The 17,038-nt window shown below is 51.4% G+C and overlaps 1 protein-coding gene across 1 annotated transcript; it reads left to right on the top strand.

Annotated features, from left to right (window-relative positions):
• Nucleotides 1–1,831: 1,831 nt before the first annotated feature.
• si:zfos-911d5.4 (uncharacterized) lies at nt 1,832–16,002 on the top strand. The gene is made up of 7 exons (XM_056577772.1): nt 1,832–1,999; nt 2,382–2,512; nt 2,626–2,726; nt 3,074–3,222; nt 4,328–4,556; nt 4,980–5,200; nt 15,823–16,002. The coding sequence occupies exons 2-7, from the start codon at nt 2,394–2,396 to the stop codon at nt 15,988–15,990; spliced, it is 987 nt and encodes a 328-aa protein (XP_056433747.1). The 5' UTR covers nt 1,832–1,999; nt 2,382–2,393; the 3' UTR covers nt 15,991–16,002.
• The last annotated feature ends 1,036 nt before the right edge of the window (nt 16,003–17,038 follow it).

Genomic DNA, 17,038 nt, shown 5'->3' with positions numbered 1-17,038 from the left:
GATAAGAAGGAGACACGGCCTTCAGGAGCCACTTAACCCACCCCTACAAGTGGTCGACAAGAGGGGGCCCGGAGTGTCATTCATCAACCGGCTAAGGGCCAGCAAGAAGCTCCGTTATAGAGACGACCATCTTGTTATTCTGTTATGCAAGATGCTACACTGCCAATGGTTAAGACCTTGATTCTTATGGATGCGTTTTTAAGTGAAGGATATATAAAGTATTGTTGTTAAAAATGAGTAGATAGAGTTCACTGGAACACCATTAGTCTTTTGTTCCTACAACCACCCACTAATGGGTTTTCTACCATGCTGACTGCGTTTGAAAGCGTGACAATTGGTAGCCACAGATTAGATCAAATACTGCCAATAGCGCTAATTACATCTGAAAGGCCGAACTAGAGGCGAACAGAGCGCATCAACATGAACGTGTCCACTCAAACGTAAAGTCATGCGCAAGTCACAATATCAAGACGAGAGGATTTGATTTGATTTTTATTTATTTATAAGATTTACTGTAGACAATATTACTTAGCAGAGGGATGCTTTTGTTTGTTCTCAGTCCTTATCGCTGCTGCTTTAATTCAGATCCCTCGTTCTTTGACTCTTTTGTCTGGATGTATTGAGGTCGCGGCAGAGCGTATCACTGATCTGAGCTGATCGGGGGTCAGCCCTCTCTGTCTCGCTCTTTATTGGCTCCCATTCAGCCCATGTGAGATGATTTGGTTATCTGCTGCTGATATTTAGCTCTTCACACTTTTTCTGCCCCGTCCGGATATTGTTTACCACAGAACTGACCATATTCACTGGGTGTATTTACTTCTAAATTAAATATTAGTCTGAGGTTTTGTAATATCCTCTGTGCAGGGCTGGTGTGGTGTTTGATAAGCGAACACAAGATGAGAACTGCTGTGATACGATGAAAAATAAATGCTTTCTTAAAGATCCCCCTCCAAATTTAAAAAAAAACATTTGCAGCGGGCCAGCATGGCAATATCATCTTATCACACACACACACACACACACACACACACACACACACACGCACGCACGCACGCACGCACACACACGCACACGCACACGCACACGCACACACACACACACACACACACACACACACACACACACACGATTCCTCACAAATGTATTCATTTAACTCTACCCCCTACATATTTCCACTGTTTAAATAGGTTCATTAAGTACGGTAATGGTTCAAGTCATAAAGTCGTCTGCGCTCATTAATACTGCGGTGGGAAAGATTAAACCTTCAACTCTTTTAATAGCGCAGTAAAAAGTGACAGAATATCCAAGCAGCCATGATCTATCTCATAACTCCACCAGAAGCCAAAGACAAGCCAAAGGCCTGTTTCTCTTCAGACTCATCCTATTCCAACTATAGAGGGAACATTTCACTCTCTTTCTGCTATATAGTCACCTAATCCCATATAATAATAACACAATAATAAACTATGGGTTTGGCCTTCTTTTTAATGCCTGAGATCGTTAAGAGCACCCCAGCTGCAGGAAACACGCAGCTGAACGGTGAGGCTGGAAGTTACACATCTCAGAAATGGAAAAACAATCTTCCAAGGGTACATCAACAGCACCACGTGGCGCCAGATGGCTTGAACCACCCCTGGTTATTATCATCCACCAGCTGCAAAGTTTCCACTCTGTGCATTCAAAAAAGTGTCAAATATCTCAAGGAATCTCTTGAATGTAACAGTCACGGGGCCTTGCCACGATGCGGTCCATGACATCATGACATCTGATCCTCCCCCTAACCCCTCGGCCACGTGGTGCGTTGTTTACTCGTTCCTCGAAGGCGCTCCGACCTGCAGATGCAGGGTGGGGGAGAACAACCCGACGTTGTGAAACAGCGTTCGCAGGATATAGTTACGTTGCGCAGCCTTGGAGATGTTTAGACGTGAATGCCCCCACAGTTGATTTCTGTGTGCGCATCCAGTCAGAGTCCCGTTAGAAGCCCAACAGCGACGTGAATGTATGTATTGTTTACATCTGGGGTTTGTTGTGACGTGTGTGTGTGTGTGGGGGGGGGGGGCAATGACGCGTTGTTTGGACTAGGACCGGGTGGGTTTAAGCTTCAACCGCTTCTTCAGATGTTGTTGTTTTAACTCGATATAGTTTGCGTTTGGTAAACTTCAGAAAAAGATGTGCAAATATAGGCCTACATTGAAAGACGTCGGCTAGATCTGAATAGTTGAAATGAGATTTCAGTTAAACCATTGTTCTTATATATATATATATATATATATATATATATATATATATAAATATTGTTCTTAATCGTAAACAAGGACCCTTTTTATGAACAGGCTAGCTAAGGATGTTCCATCGTTTCTTTGTTGTGTTGGATGTTGCAGACAACGCCTAGAATGCTTCATCTTGGAACCAGACTCGCACTCTTTAGTTTAGGCTCTGGGGAGCCAGAAAATACCAAAGGCCAGAGTCTGAAGCCTTCACAAACCCCTCAGGACTTTCCGAAGTATGTCCGGTACGTAGCGTTTGTTAGGAACAACAAACTGCTTCTAAACTTCTCTGGTATGTTTCTGCACTTATAAAATCAACCAAATCCTAACCAAAGGCGCCCTACTAATTAACTTTCAGAAAACTCACTGGGTTGAAAAGCGAACATGTTTTCTGCAACCTGCGCGTCCCGAACCAGCTTCAAACCGCCAACGATGACATCAACATAGTCCTCCTCACAGGTGGGTGTCGCTGACGTCATGTAAACGTAAACTTTTTGCCGTTTTCCATGTCAAATAATGTGTCGTTTAAACCACCGGCCACACTTGTAACACGCTGATGTACTTGTATTGATTGATACTGGTATGACAGATATCAAAACTAGGAGAATTGCAATCCGACAATATCAAATATCAAGTGAAACATTTGATGCCGGTATGTGATGACCTGTGTATCGATCCATACTTAATATCAAGCTCCCGCAATGTGAAGGGGCAGTGGCTCTGTCCCAAATAGTTACCACAGAGTACACGCAGTAGGAAGCTGTACACCTATCTCGACTGTAATCGTAAGTGTCTCCACTATGAAGGCCGAGGGGTCTTCTGCCTGGACCTGAAGCCCTGGAGGGGCGCAGTGTCGGCCCACCAGCGGGGCTGGCATGTGCAGCTCCGTCAGGAGGGCGGAGACCTCCCCAACACCTGCGTGGAGCAGGTGGACGACCCCGTCCAGGCCATCACGGTGAGACGTCACTCACGGGGTATACCTGTCACTCACGGTCACCACGTCACTCACGGTAACCCACGGTAACATGTCATCTCGTGGTAACCTGTCACTCGCGGTGACACGTCCCTCACGTGTTACCACGGTAACACGTCCCTCCCGGTAACCGGCCCCTCACGGTCCGTCGCAGTAACCGCGGTAACCGGCCCCTCACGATAACACGTCCGTCGCGGTAACCGCGGTAACCCGTCCCCCACGGTAACACATCGCTGGAGTAGTACCGTCACGCTGGGCTTATTTTGCAACATCCTCCCTGTCTCCGCGGTTCTACGTCAGTCAGATGACGTTCTGCGTCGGTCGGATTTGGAAAACACGACGTCAAGGGTCAAATTTGTCACCGCAGACATTTCACTGAAACAGTTGATTATTATTTTCCCCGAGCCGCCCGCGTGTTAAGCAGTATTCCGATTGACTCGCTAATTAATATGGAAATGGTTGAAACACACTTGAGCGGGGGGCTCTTGAAGCAGACATTGTGTACGACGGGGTGAAGGGGGAAAGCAGGCAGGTGCCTAAACACAGCTGTCCCCCCGCCTGGCCCCCATTGAGAGGGCAGTAGCCCCTTGTTTTCTGCCTCTAGACGCGGGCCCTTCAAATCGGCAGGGCAGCACAAAACCGTCAGAGTTTAACCGAGCGATAAAGTTTGGGTTTGAGGAAGTAGAAAAGCCGTTCAAATGTGGTGACGAATGCACTTGTGTGGCTTAACCTGTGCACGTTGTTGTATAATGCTATAAGCTGTGGTTGGGGTGGTTCTGCACTGCTATTCTTAATCATATAGGTCCAGTAATGTTCAAGTATCTGGACTTTTTCATAATCAGAATGGTCCTAAAGATAGCTATAATCAAGTGTTCTGCCTGACTGAAATCCAGTTTTCCATGTAAACTAATTTGTCGTTTATACTAGGAGTTACACGTAAGGATGTATTGTCTGACTGAAATCCAGTTTGGTGAACGGGTGTAACTTGAAGATTATATTCACAGAATGGGTATACAGCGAGGGGATTTAGCGAGTCTTGATACACAGACCTTCACCTATACCACAAAAATGTGTGGTGTGTCCCCAGACCAAGACGGTGAACCTGTGCCACCATCTGAAGAGGAGCGGCGTGTGCGTGCGGCAGAGCCTCTTCATCCCCAGGGTGGTCTTCCTCTCTCCCGACTGTGATCTGGACCAGGAGCTGAGGAAAAGGAAGGAGCTGGTGTCCTATGACCAGCTGGACCCCTTCCTCGCCTCCTTCAGAGAGAGCTATGTGGGGTGGTTGTCGGACGCCCTCACCCCCTCCTGGATCTCCGGTAAAAGAGAGAGAGGCTCTTTGGGTTTCGTCTGAACCTTTTGGTTGGTTGAGCTCTTGCAAGATTTGACTTTTGAATCTCTATTTCTTTGTGTGCGTTGAGGAATCTCAAGGAATATCTTTGGACAGTAATCGATAGGATTCCTTGTCATTAGTAAAGCAATAGGGGCTAGGGTCAGGTGTCTTGCTCAGGGACATCTCGACACTCAAACTAGCAACCTTACAAGTTTAGCTACTCAACCCAAGCAAGGCGACAGCCAGCTCGTCGGAAGCAGCTAGGGTCAGGTGTCTCGCTCAGGGCCACCTCGACACTCGAACTAGCAACCTTCCGGTTATGAGTCAGTCAACCCTCTCTGCCTCCTGATCTGTGTCCTCCCGCTCCGACCCCCTCACACGTCGATGGTCCTCCTCCTCCGGGCTCCAGGGCGCCAGTCGTACCGGCAGCTGGAGGCGGTGCGGGGGTTGCTCGGCCGGGCGGGGACCTGGGACCTGCTGCAGCTCCGCGGCGGGGAGCAGATCCGAGGGGACTACCAGGGCTGCCCGTACGTGGCCCTCGACCGGCGGGAGACCGGCACGCTGGAGTTCTCCGGCGCCAAGACCCTGTCTCCTGATTCGCTGTGGGCTCTGCTGGGTCACGCCCCTCGGGTAAGGGCACTTAACAAAGCTAAATCGACGTAGTGCGCTAAATAGCACCGATACGTCCTCAGTCTGTGGTTTAGGTCCATGATGCTGTTCTTAAAAACACCAGCAGGTGGCAGTAAAGCCGTGTTTTGTAGCCCTACATCCATCTTGAAGCTCACCGGGATTGTACAGATGGCTAAACTCAATAAGGATGACCAAATCTCATATTTTTATCTGTAAAACCTAAAAACTCAAGATCAGCGTTTTTTCACTAAATTGAACACACTTGCAACTGAAGCTTCCTTTGAGAATGAATTGCATGTTCCATACTCCATGTAAAAAAAGGAAATCTATGCTATTAACTACAAGGTAATGTGCCATACATACTCAAGAAACATATGAAGCTAATCCAGTTGTACTCCAGACTGAGCCTCCAACTGAGATCTATTGTGTAGAACCCATTAATCACAGAACAAGCATGGGGGGGGGGGTACGCCTTGTCGGTCTTTAAGTGTCTTGGACAGCACCCTTCTTTGCTAATATACACACAGAGCCCTAATTATACGCCCTGTCTATTGTGCCCCCCCCCCCCCCCCCCCCCGCCCCCCCCCCACAAGGCGCTCGTTAGCAACTCTCAGGTGATGGAATACGGAGATAATTGAGCCGCCCAAAGGGCACGTTTAGTTCCATTAGCTCCCTTTGTGGAGTCCCTCAAATGCCGCGTGTTTGTTTTGTCACAAGGAACGTTAATGAACGTGATTTACCGAGGGATGTCCTGCTCCTGGGTAGACGGAGAGAGAGAGAGTGGGGGAGAGAGAGAGAGAGAGAGAGAGAGAGAGAGAGAGAGAGAGAGAGAGAGAGAGAGAGTGTGGGAGAGAGTGTGAGAGAGAGAGAGAGAGAGAGAGAGAGAGAGAGAGAGAGAGAGAGAGAGAGAGAGAGAGATGGAGAGTGAGAGAGAGAGAGACAGAGAGAGAGAGACAGGCAGACAGAGTGTGACAGACAGATAGAGTGAGAGAGAGAGTGAGCTAGAGAGAGACCGTTAGAGGTTGTGCTTTTGCAGAGTAAATGCACATTTCCATTCCAAAAAAACCTTTGAGTCTTGAATCTTTTTTCCTGACTCTTCACTCACCACTACACTCTGAGGGTTGAGCATGGGTCCTGGCTCTTCACTCAATATCATACTGGGATGAGGTGGGATGAGGTGGGAACGGGTCAGAATTCTTTATCATACAGAGAGTGGGTGGGTGTGATCCTTCGGTAAATCTTTCATTACATATTGAACAGCTTTGGCTCACATGCACGCGCACAAACACACGCACACGCGCACACACGCACACACACACCCCCACACACACACACACACACACACACACACACACACACACACACACACACACACACATGCAGGATGTCATTCTGTTCCCCCCTCCATGGTCCCTGGAGACCCCGACTGTACAGTCTTGTCCAGATGCTGTACATTCGATCCGTGCCCCAGCGGTCCCCAGACTCTCTGACGACCACCACACGCGCCCCCCCCATTAAGACACGCTCCGTAGACTGCAACCGAAAAACGGGATCGTCAGGGGAGCGCCGTGCATGGAGGCTGGCATCTGTCCCAAGGATTCGGATTCTTCTGATGCGGGAGAAAGATCGGACATACGAACGTTAATTTTACCTATTGAAATACTTTAATTAAATACTTTAAATTGTAATGGGTATGGATGAATTTGGTTGTAAACAAACAGTTTATTAAGCACTTGAACTTTTGTTTCTCTAGCTAATCCAGTTTCGCTTGTTTTGATTTGAGTGTCTCTCAACCTAACTTTAAGACGCTTTGGAGAGCAGCATCCGCTAAACGACCAAATGGACCAGCGGGAAAGCCAAGGCCTGACTTTGTAGTAAGATCAGCGACAAAACTACAATAAGGAGGGAGGGCGGAGGTTGGGTGTGGTTCACCACTGGAGAGTGAGGTTCTGTGGATCACCGTTCAATCCTAGTGAAATAAAGCACTTGATACGCAGCAGCTGTTAAGCAACTCAATAGCTCCCCTGACGCCTTCCCGGAGACGCGGTGATAATGTGCGCCTTTGATTTGGGGTTTGTAAACAAGGCAGGCGAGAGGAGCTGTGATACGACTTGAAAGTTTCCCCTTGCGCTGCCTGTGTGTGGGTTCAGGGCGGAGGGGGTGAGCCGATGTATACGCGCCATGCGGCCAGTGAGCGTGCCTTTGTATTACCGCTGCGTGTTTTCCCCTCTGACGATGATTGTGTTTGGAGTGTGTGTACTCGCTATTCCCTGCCTTTTATAGAAACCACAGATGCACACAGGTTTGACAATATCTACCTGTGTCCCCTCTCAGCCCCCCCCCCCCCCCCTCCATAATCACCGCTGGCTTAGCGCTCGTAATGGCGTGTCTGAGACGCTGCGTTCCTCCTGACGGTAACCCGTCGACACGCCCCCCGTCTGATTAATTGACCCAAAGCCACTGGGGAGCTAAGTGGTAATTTGTCTCCCCCTCCCACCCGCCCGCCACACACACACACACACACACACACACACACACACACACACACACACACACACACACACACACACACACACACACACACACACACACACACACACACACACACACACACACACACACACACACACACACACACACACACACACACACACAACCCCAACATGGGCCTGGACAACGGTAAACAGGGAGAGAGTGCGAGACAAGAAGAGGAGCCCCAGGCCGGGTTGTCAAAGTTTCTCTCTCTCTCTCTCTCTTCCCCTCTCTCTCTCTCTCTCTGAAGCTGGGGGGGGGGGGGGGGCAGCTTCAGAGCTGATTCTGCTCATTTATTCGCGGCGGCGGCGGCGACCCAGCGGCCGGGCATTCCTCCCGGCCTGGCTGTCACCCGGGCTGCGAGTGGCGTCCGTGGCGCCCGCAGCACGCGGCGTTACCTGGACATAAAGGGTGTGGGCGCGGAGGGCTTTGTGTCTTTATGAATAGACCCGGACGCTGGACTAGGAGCCGGTCCTTAGCGAGCCGCCAGTGCCTTGTGTTGAACATAGAGAGTGTGTTAGGGTCAGGGTGTCCACAGCCAGTGTGTTATTTTTTTGCACGACAGCAAATGCAATTTATGAGCAAGGAAAGCCATATAGCAGCCATTTTTGCTCTCGATGTATAGCGTGATAGATACACTGATTTCATGGTAATATCAGAAGAACAACAGCCAAAGTGTGTGTGTGTGTGTGTGTTTGCGCGCTCGCACGGACACCTCAATAGTAATCATTCTCAAAAATGGAAGCTGTCACTGATGTTTTTTCTGTGCAGGCGTTGTGTTCGACAAGCCCTCCAGCACACCTAGGGAAGATTAATGTGGCGCTGATTTCACTGAGAAGCAGAGACGAATGTTCTGCGCTCTCTGCAGTAACTCAGAGGTATATCGGGAAAATTGAGAATTTTGACGGAGGATCAGAAAAGCTCACATGTTCCGTCGATGAAAAGAAAAAAAGATCGACCAAACCTGCTGTTGTGTTCGCTATTTTAATCTCAAGCAAGCAGATCACCTTGATGGAATGATTCAATTTCGCGCAAAAATAATAATTAAATAAAGTTTCCAAAGAACAGTGCAGGAAATAAAACACAGGAAATTACCATCGTTTCTTCTTTTAGATTCCCCGTAATTGAAACAAGGCCCCTCTTGAAAAAAGGAATCCAGGATGCGAAATAATTTGCGCTAAAGAGCGTGTGTAGGAAGGACGCCGAGAAGGCGAACCAATTATAGACGTGAAGAGCGCCGACCGCGGGACTACAAGTGTCTGATGCGGACTCGTTAAGACTCTCGTCGCGGGCATCAGCCATCGCCCGCCTCATAATAGGCTGTGATTAAACTTGGTAAATCAATTTTTTTTAATGTGAGGACCGCAATTGCGCTCCGTCTTTGTGGGTCTCGTGGTCGGGGGGGGGGGGGGGGGGCGGCGTTTGGCTGCGAGAGCGTAATTCCAGAGAGCTTTTCAAGTCTCTCTTTTGTTAATTCAGTTAAACATCAACACGTCGGTGCGTTGTGGTTTTCCATATTTCTATTTAACACCGGGGCAGGGATGAGCGTATCGCTGTTTGAGATTTAGATGTGTGAATTTATAACTGGGTTTAAAACAGAAACACTCCAAAAGCATTAATATTCAACATCAAAGACAGTCCCTCCCTGCATTGTAAGCCTGGTGTTAAGACATAATAGTATAAAATGCATGGTAGCCGAACAATAGGTTGGCCAAAGTATAATTTAAGACCACAATCACATGCATATATATTCCCAGATGTAGATTTATATAACAATCAAACAATAAAATGAGAAGAAGATAAGAGTTTACAGGGATATTTATCCAGGCATCTATAGCATTTAAATTCGTCTGATGTGTAAATGCAGTCTTTATCCTAATCTTTCTGGTTCTGGTATGCTCAACCGTCATATTTCTCCTTATTTTCTTTGCTTTCCATCCATTTTTCATTGATTTCTTGATCAGCCGTTTCTAGTTCTCAGCATGGATCTGTGAAGTGGACGAATGTGGTGGTGGTGTGTCTCCTGGTCCACAGAGCAGATCATCCTAAGGGCTCATGAATAATGAATAACCCGGTAGGGACTTAATTACACTTTCAAATCCAATGGCCTCATCAAGGGGCCCACGTCACATGGCTTCAACATACGTGTGTGTCTCTCGGTCTGTGTGTCTCTCGGTCTGTGTGTGTGTCTGTGTGTCTGTGTGTCTGTCTGTGTGTATCTGTCCTTCTGTCTGTCTGCGTGTGCGTGTGTGTGTGCGTGCGTACGTGTGTCTTTGTCCACCCTGTAGATCTTTTTATATCCCGGCCACCTGTCTGAGCGTAACCAATAATTGGCCTTTGAATGATTTTTAGTCATCGAATGCAGAGGCTAATGCACTGAGTCTCCCAGCACTGGCCGGCCCGATGTGCGCAATGCGGCATACAGCAGGTATAGCCACGTAATTGCCGGCCGTGCCATCTGTTACAGTTATGCAAAATTAGGGATAAATTAGTTAGCGGACACTTTGGCCCATTGTCTATTGTTTTGATAATCACCCTTAATAACGGACCGCATCAATATGGTCTTTAAACCCGATTTGGCGCTTAATGGAGTCAGAAGGGGGCAGTCAGTGTGTGCTCGGGGGCTAATCCTGTTAGAGATGTTTGTGAAGAGCAAATTAAATCAGTCATAGATTGTGCCCTCTCAAGTCTGCCAGACGACCAGACCCATTGAAGAGAAAAAGGGGGGATTCATATTTGAACCTCCCACAGAAAATGCACTTATGCGGACAGGAATAAAGTCAGAGTCGGGTGAATGGATGGAGATGGCTCTTGCCGGGACCCTAATGGCTTCCTGCCGGCCTGGGCGGCTTGGAAGTCGAGGCAGAGATATTCTGAAGCGTCCCCCCCCCCCCCCCCCCCCCTCCCACCCCACTTCCAACAGGCCAGACCCCCTTCGATAAAGAGGGAACTTCCCAGACAGAAGTTTAATTTCGTACGCATCTCTTCTCTAAAACGCACATGTGGCCTCCCAACGATTGTCTTTTGTTCTGCGATCCCTGGCCCAGACACACGGTGTTCATACGTCTTTATCCCTCTGCTGTCGGACCCCAAGTGGCTACTTTTATAACTAACAGAGCACTTTGAAGATGTGCTTCCCCCAGTCCTGATCGTCCTGCCTTGTGGACAGGAGGGCGTGGCTCCTGGTGGGCGTGGCTCCTGGTGGGCGTGGCTCCTGGTGGGCGTGGCTCCACGTTGCCGGGAATCCAGATGGGCGTGGCTTCACGTTGCCGGGAATCCAGATGGGCGTGGCTTCAGGTGGGCGTGGTAACAGGTGGGCGTGGCTCCAGGTGGCATGGCTCCAGGTGGCATGGCTCAAGGTGGGCGTGGCTCCAGGAGGCATGGCTCCAGGTGGGCGTGACTCCAGGTGGCATGGCTCCAGGTGGGCGTTGCTCCAGGTGGCATGGCTCCAGGTGGGCGTGGCTCCAGGTGCGTGTGCCTCAAGGTGGGCCTTCTTCCAGGTGGGCGTGCATTTTGCTGGGCGTGTCTCCAGGTGGGCGTGGCTCCAGGTGGGCGTGGCTCCAGGGGTGTGGTCCCCGGTCCCTCTCTGCCGGCGAGTGCGGTGGTGGGACACGGCGGGGAACAAAGAGCCGGCCTTCTGAAGCCGGTGTGCCGTTACGCTCACTGCGAGTTCACCTGAAACGCGGCACCCGTCGCTCCCAGCGAGGGACACTCTCCAACCCCCCCCTGCCCCCCCCCCCATCTACCACCATCCCCACCCTCCCCCCCGCCCCCTCCCCAACTACACAGCCCCCCCACTGAGATTCCTTCGGCCTCATTAAGGCCAGAACCTCTGAAATTGAAACGAGCTGGAAATTACGCGCAGGTGGCGACACGTTCCTGGGCCGTTAGCGGGTCCCGGGTCGTTAGTGAGACGCGTCGCATCCGTCACCCCTCTCGCTAGCGTGAGTCTGCAGAGATGAGGAGGGAGAACGGACGTCCATGTTTAGAAACAATATTGTCGCATTTGACGTTTACTTTGACTTAAAGGTGCAGTGTTAAGAATTGAGTGGTGAGTGGACAGGCTAGCAGAACTGAATAGCCCCGCCCCTTGACTTTAGACTATTTAACTTAACTCTAAATGTTCAATTCAATCAATTGATAATGGGTTACATAATGCTCAACCCATATGACCCAACCCGAACGCAGCCATCCCTCATCATCCCGGGGTGAGGAGTTGTTCCTCTAAGTTCACAGGAGAGCTGGGAGCCGACCCCAGTAGAAGATTTATGACTGTTGGTGGAGTAGGTGGGCAACACCTCGACTCATTGAGATGAGATGAGTGATGTGACTGGTGATTTGGATGTCAACCCCCCCCCTAGCATAGCAACCCCCCCAGCCCTGACACAGAAAGTGAGAGAGGGAGCACGGAGACGACATGGTTAAATGAGCTCATGGACCCCTGTGTGACACCCCAACCCATACCCCCAGGGCCCTCTCCTAGTCTGGAGTAGTATACATGTACACACACACATGCATGCACACGCAGACATGCTAGTGCGTACACACACACACACACACACACACACAAAAACACACACACACACACACACACAAACCCAGAGTTGTATACACATACGTACACACAGACGCATTACACAGACGTACACACACACCACACACCAAATCTGGTGGTCTTGTAAACGTGTGAAACGGCGTTCACTTTGACAGAGCATCGTTCAGAGCGGTCTGTCGTGGAGTATGGATGTCTGTGTGAAACAGCGTTGGGGTGCAGGGATCCATTTCAGCTCCTGTCTGGAACACAGCCGGAGAATAAAGGGTCAGGTTGGGACCCAGTCGACCTTCGGTTGACTTATTTTTCCACGTTCGGCACCCAGAAAAAAAATAAAGACTTGAAATTCCTTTGGCGGAGGAATATAGTGGGACCGTCCCCTTCCCCGGGCCCCCAGGGGGACCATCCTCTACCCTTCCCCGGGCCCCCAGGGGGACCATCCTCTACCCTTCACCGGGCCCCCAGGGGGACCATCCTCTACCCTTCCCCGGGCCCCCAGGGGGACCATCCTCTACCCTTCCCCGGGCCCCCAGGGGGACCATCCTACCCTTCACCGGGCCCCCAGGGGGACCATCCTCTACCCTTCACCGGGCCCCCAGGGGGACCATCCTCTACCCTTCACCGGGCCCCCAGGGGGACCATCCTCTACCCTTCCCCGGGCCCCCAGGGGGACATCCTCTACCCTTCACCGGGCCCCCAGGGGGACCATCCTCTACCCTTCCCCGGGCCCCCAGGGGAACCATCCCTCTACCCTTCCCCGGGCCCCCAGGGGGACCATCCTCTACCCTTCCCCGGGCCCCCAGGGGGACCATCCTCTACCCTTCCCGGGCCCCCAGGGGGACCATCCTCTACCCTTCACCGGGCCCCCAGGGGAACCATCCTCTACCCTTCCCCGGGCCCCCAGGGGGACCATCCTCTACCCTTCCCCGGCCCCCAGGGGGACCATCCTCTACCCTTCACGGGCCCCCAGGGGGACCATCCTCTACCCTTCTCACGGGCCCCCAAGGGGACCATCCTCTACCCTTCCCCGGGCCCCCAGGGGGACCATCCTCTACCCTTCCCCGGGGCCCCAGGGGGACCATCCTCTACCCTTCCCCGGGCCCCCAGGGGGACCATCCTCTACCCTTCCCCGGGCCCCCAGGGGGACCATCCTCTACCCTTCCCCGGGCCCCCAGGGGGACCATCCTCTACCCTTCCCCGGGCCCCAGGGGGACCATCCTCTACCCTTCACCGGGCCCCCAGGGGGACCATCCTCTACCCTTCCCCGGGCCCCCAGGGGGACCATCCTCTACCCTTCCCCGGGCCCCCAGGGGGACCATCCTCTACCCTTCACCGGGCCCCCAGGGGGACCATCCTCTACCCTTCACCCGAGCACACAGGGGGGGCCTCATCTTACCAACGCAGGTATGCACCGGGAGATTACAGGCCCGTCGGACTCTGAAAGCCCCGCCCTGCCGCTCGGCACTTCAATCTCCCCGGCCCGGGACACGCGATACCTCTGATCCGCGTCCTCAGACACTCGTGTCCGGGTAGCTCTGGGCGGCCGACATGCAACGACGTATTCCCCTGAACGTGACTTGGCATTCCCACAGACGCCTTGAAAGGGGGGGGGGGGGGTATATCCCCGCACACGGGCAGAACGGACCACACAGAGCTCCGCCTCTCTCTCCCCTCGCGTACGACTTGTGCTTTGATTTGGTGCCAGGGCCACGGGCTCGTCGCTGGGCGCCGTCCCTCCACCCCTCTCCTCTGGAGTGGTGTGTGCCACGGCGTTTAGGAGGAAGGGATTACAGCGAGATGTAATGTGTGGCGTACCTGCTTGTTCTTTTTGAAGTCGGATAAGAAAAGGAAAAAAAGGGGGTTCTGCAGTCTTGTTTTCTTTCGTCTCCATTCCGTCCCGTCTCGTTCAAAGCGGCAGTATTTAAAATACGTATATCGAAGCATTCCGGTTTGTTTATCGGTCATTATCTCATTAAAAAGCTATTCTGTCTATATTTTTCCTCTTTCTTTTTTTCTTCCCTCTCTCACTTTCTTTCCCTTTCCCCTTGTGACTCCCTCGGTCTACACGCTAAATAATTACCGCTAAAAGGATGCCCGCCGCAAAATTGCAGCAGCCTTTTGTTGCGGATAATAAGGTTAGCCGCGAGAGTGTGCAGGTGTTGCCGTGGGGGGGGGGGGGGGGGGGGGGGCATTACCATCTTGATCATATCCATCGTTGGGGGTGGGAGGGTGGGGGAGGCACCACACTTCGCATTGGCCCCAGAGCCCACAAACCTTTTCACTATTAAAATGATCATGTTCAACAGCGGACAAAGAGAAGAGGGGACGACTCCAGAGTAGGGCTTTTTCTCCCACCTCCCGCGCTTATCTGGCTTTTGATGTCTCCGTAATAAAAGGCCTATTGGGCCGGAACAATGAGCGCCGAGATGGACAAGAGCTGATATACTGGGCCCCGACCGCCGCGGCCATTAACTAAAAGGCCGGGGCATTATGGAGGGACGGAGATGAAAGAACATTGGGGGGAGGAAATAAAGATTGAAAAATTGTCCGTGGCTGAGGAAAATGTGAAAAGACGTCTGCGTCGAGTTCTGTTATCCCGGTTGAATGCGAGAGAGAGAGAGAGAGAGAGAGAGAGAGAGGAGAGAGAGAGGAGAGAGAGATGAAAGGAGAGATGAGCGAGAGAGAAGAGAGAGAGGAGAGAGAGAGAGAGAGAGAGACTTTTCTTCGCCGGTGAATGTGGTTTGATTACCTTCACGGCTGAATCTGGTTACAGCCGTTATAATGGGATGGAAGCACGTCATGGAAACAAAAGGAAAACATGGTCAATTAAATTAAATGTCAACGTTTGGGAATTTAAAAGCAGGGAGCATTTGTGTACGGATGCAGCCTGTTCCGAGCAATAATCTAAATATATTTTTTTAGTCATTTGAAGGCTCATAATTACATCCGTTAAAAAGTAGCGAACATGACACAAGCACTACACATTTTCATTGAGTCGTTTAAGTCGCAGTCACGTCATGTTGACCACACCGCAGCAGCGATCAGCCTGCCGTTCGCCCGTTGAGGATTGGGAGCCGGTCGATACAAAGGAAGGGAGCCAGGGGCAGAAGCAACAGCTTGTCGACGCAGAGGTCAAAGGTGAAGGCCATGGCTGTCTGTCGGGGTCCAGACACGGGGTCAAGAGGTCTCAAGTCGGGGGTCATGACCCTGACTGAGACCCAATCAAAACAGGAACAGTGACCTCTTTGACGGAGGGAACCCAGGCCATTTTAAAGTGCGTACCATTAAGGCCCAGTCCTTACCACAGCGACCGGGGATTGATTCCGGCCCGTGGTCCTTTGCTGCATGTCTGTCTCTCCCCCCCCCATACCTTCCTGTCTTACCCATTCTACAATAAAAATTATAAAACCCTCAAAATAACAGCAGCAAACAAATAAAGGAAAATAAAATATCCAACTCGAGTTCTTGCCCCGTGTGCTGTTTGGTTGAGTCTTGACTCCACCCTTCCATCTTCTCCGTCTCTCTCGGTCTCCTCCAGGTAACGGTGAGGATGTACAAGCGCGGCGCCCGTGGCTGGCTGGGCAAGACCCAGAGCGCCAGCGCCACCATCCCCTCCGACACCCTGGTGCTGTTCAGACGCAGCGGGGAGGAAACCGAGGCCAAGATCCCAGCCGGCACCATCCACAGCATCATCCTCAGCATCTGACCGCCACCCCCCCCCCCCCCCCCCCCAACCCCACCCCAGTCTATTCCCCCCCCGCCCCGGCTCAGAACTCCAGGAGTGTAGATGTTCATTGAAGGTTTTGCCTTATTCTCCGCTGAGACGATTATGAAGGGTTCTGTGTGTGTTTGTTCGCACACGGAATCGCGGAAACATACTCCATCGCCACACGTGTTCCGCACACTCCACGGCGGACGGCCGCGCTCCAGCGGGTGTTATGTTAACGAGGACCGTTGAGGCAATTAAGCCGAATTAGCCTCCGATTGTTTTGAATGCTTAGGGCGTGCCCACACCCTTCACACCAGCCGTTAGTTATCCATTACGTCGTTCCGCCTGCGCTGCCGAAGCCAGCCGATGTTTGGAAGCGGGTTTTTTTAAGTCTTAATTGTGTCGGATTGTAATGTGACGAGGAGCAGGGGAAGTCATTGGTTGAAAGAGCCGTGATTGATGATCTGTTCAGAACGCCTTCAAACGGTACGGGAGGTGCTTTATTAATATGCCAGGCCCTAACGAGGGGATAAGGACATGTTGAAGAGCGCCCTGGCTCAGTGATCAACAGCTGCACCCCTTGGTAGCTTCAGCCACTCACTCTTGTATCAGTTATGCGGCGCATTGGGCTGTGCTAACAGCTAGCAGTTATGTTTAGCGTACCTGGCAGTGGGCAAAAATGGAGTTATTTCCATCAAGATATCGGAGCATTTTGCTAATCCAATAGAAAAGGCTTTCTGTTCGGATGCGTATCTGTGTGCATGGCATCTCTCTACCTGAAACATCGTTAGGCTATACTCTGGGTCCTCAAGTTTTTTTACTAATGTCTGTTTACAAATTTGCCCGAGGTGCCAATCTCTGGCAATTGTGGAGAACACCACTCCCCACATCTGACCATCGGACAGGGTGATTCTCTGTGTTTTTAGAGGTTTGCAGGTTAGGCATAGGCTACTCTTCCCAGAAGGCCACTTTCGGCCAAGAGAACACTCTTTTAGCCATAACTTTGTTGGGTTGAGTGGTGTGATTGCTTATCAGGAGGACTTAC

Source organism: Gadus chalcogrammus, chromosome 18 (assembly GCF_026213295.1).
Source record: "Gadus chalcogrammus isolate NIFS_2021 chromosome 18, NIFS_Gcha_1.0, whole genome shotgun sequence".
Taxonomy (NCBI): domain Eukaryota; kingdom Metazoa; phylum Chordata; class Actinopteri; order Gadiformes; family Gadidae; genus Gadus; species Gadus chalcogrammus.
The sequence above is the reverse complement of the archived record's forward strand: the minus strand, read 5'-3'. Positions and strand labels throughout refer to the sequence as shown.

Excerpts from the sequence above, each read along its gene's own strand:
- si:zfos-911d5.4 (XM_056577772.1), top strand. The coding sequence starts at position 2,394 with ATGCTTCATCTTGGAACCAGACTCGCACTCTTTAGTTTAGGCTCTGGG. Across the intron at positions 2,513-2,625 it reads GACTTTCCGAAGTATGTCCG|AAAACTCACTGGGTTGAAAA; the intron begins GTACGTAGCGTT and ends ATTAACTTTCAG. Across the intron at positions 2,727-3,073 it reads CAACATAGTCCTCCTCACAG|GCCGAGGGGTCTTCTGCCTG; the intron begins GTGGGTGTCGCT and ends TCCACTATGAAG.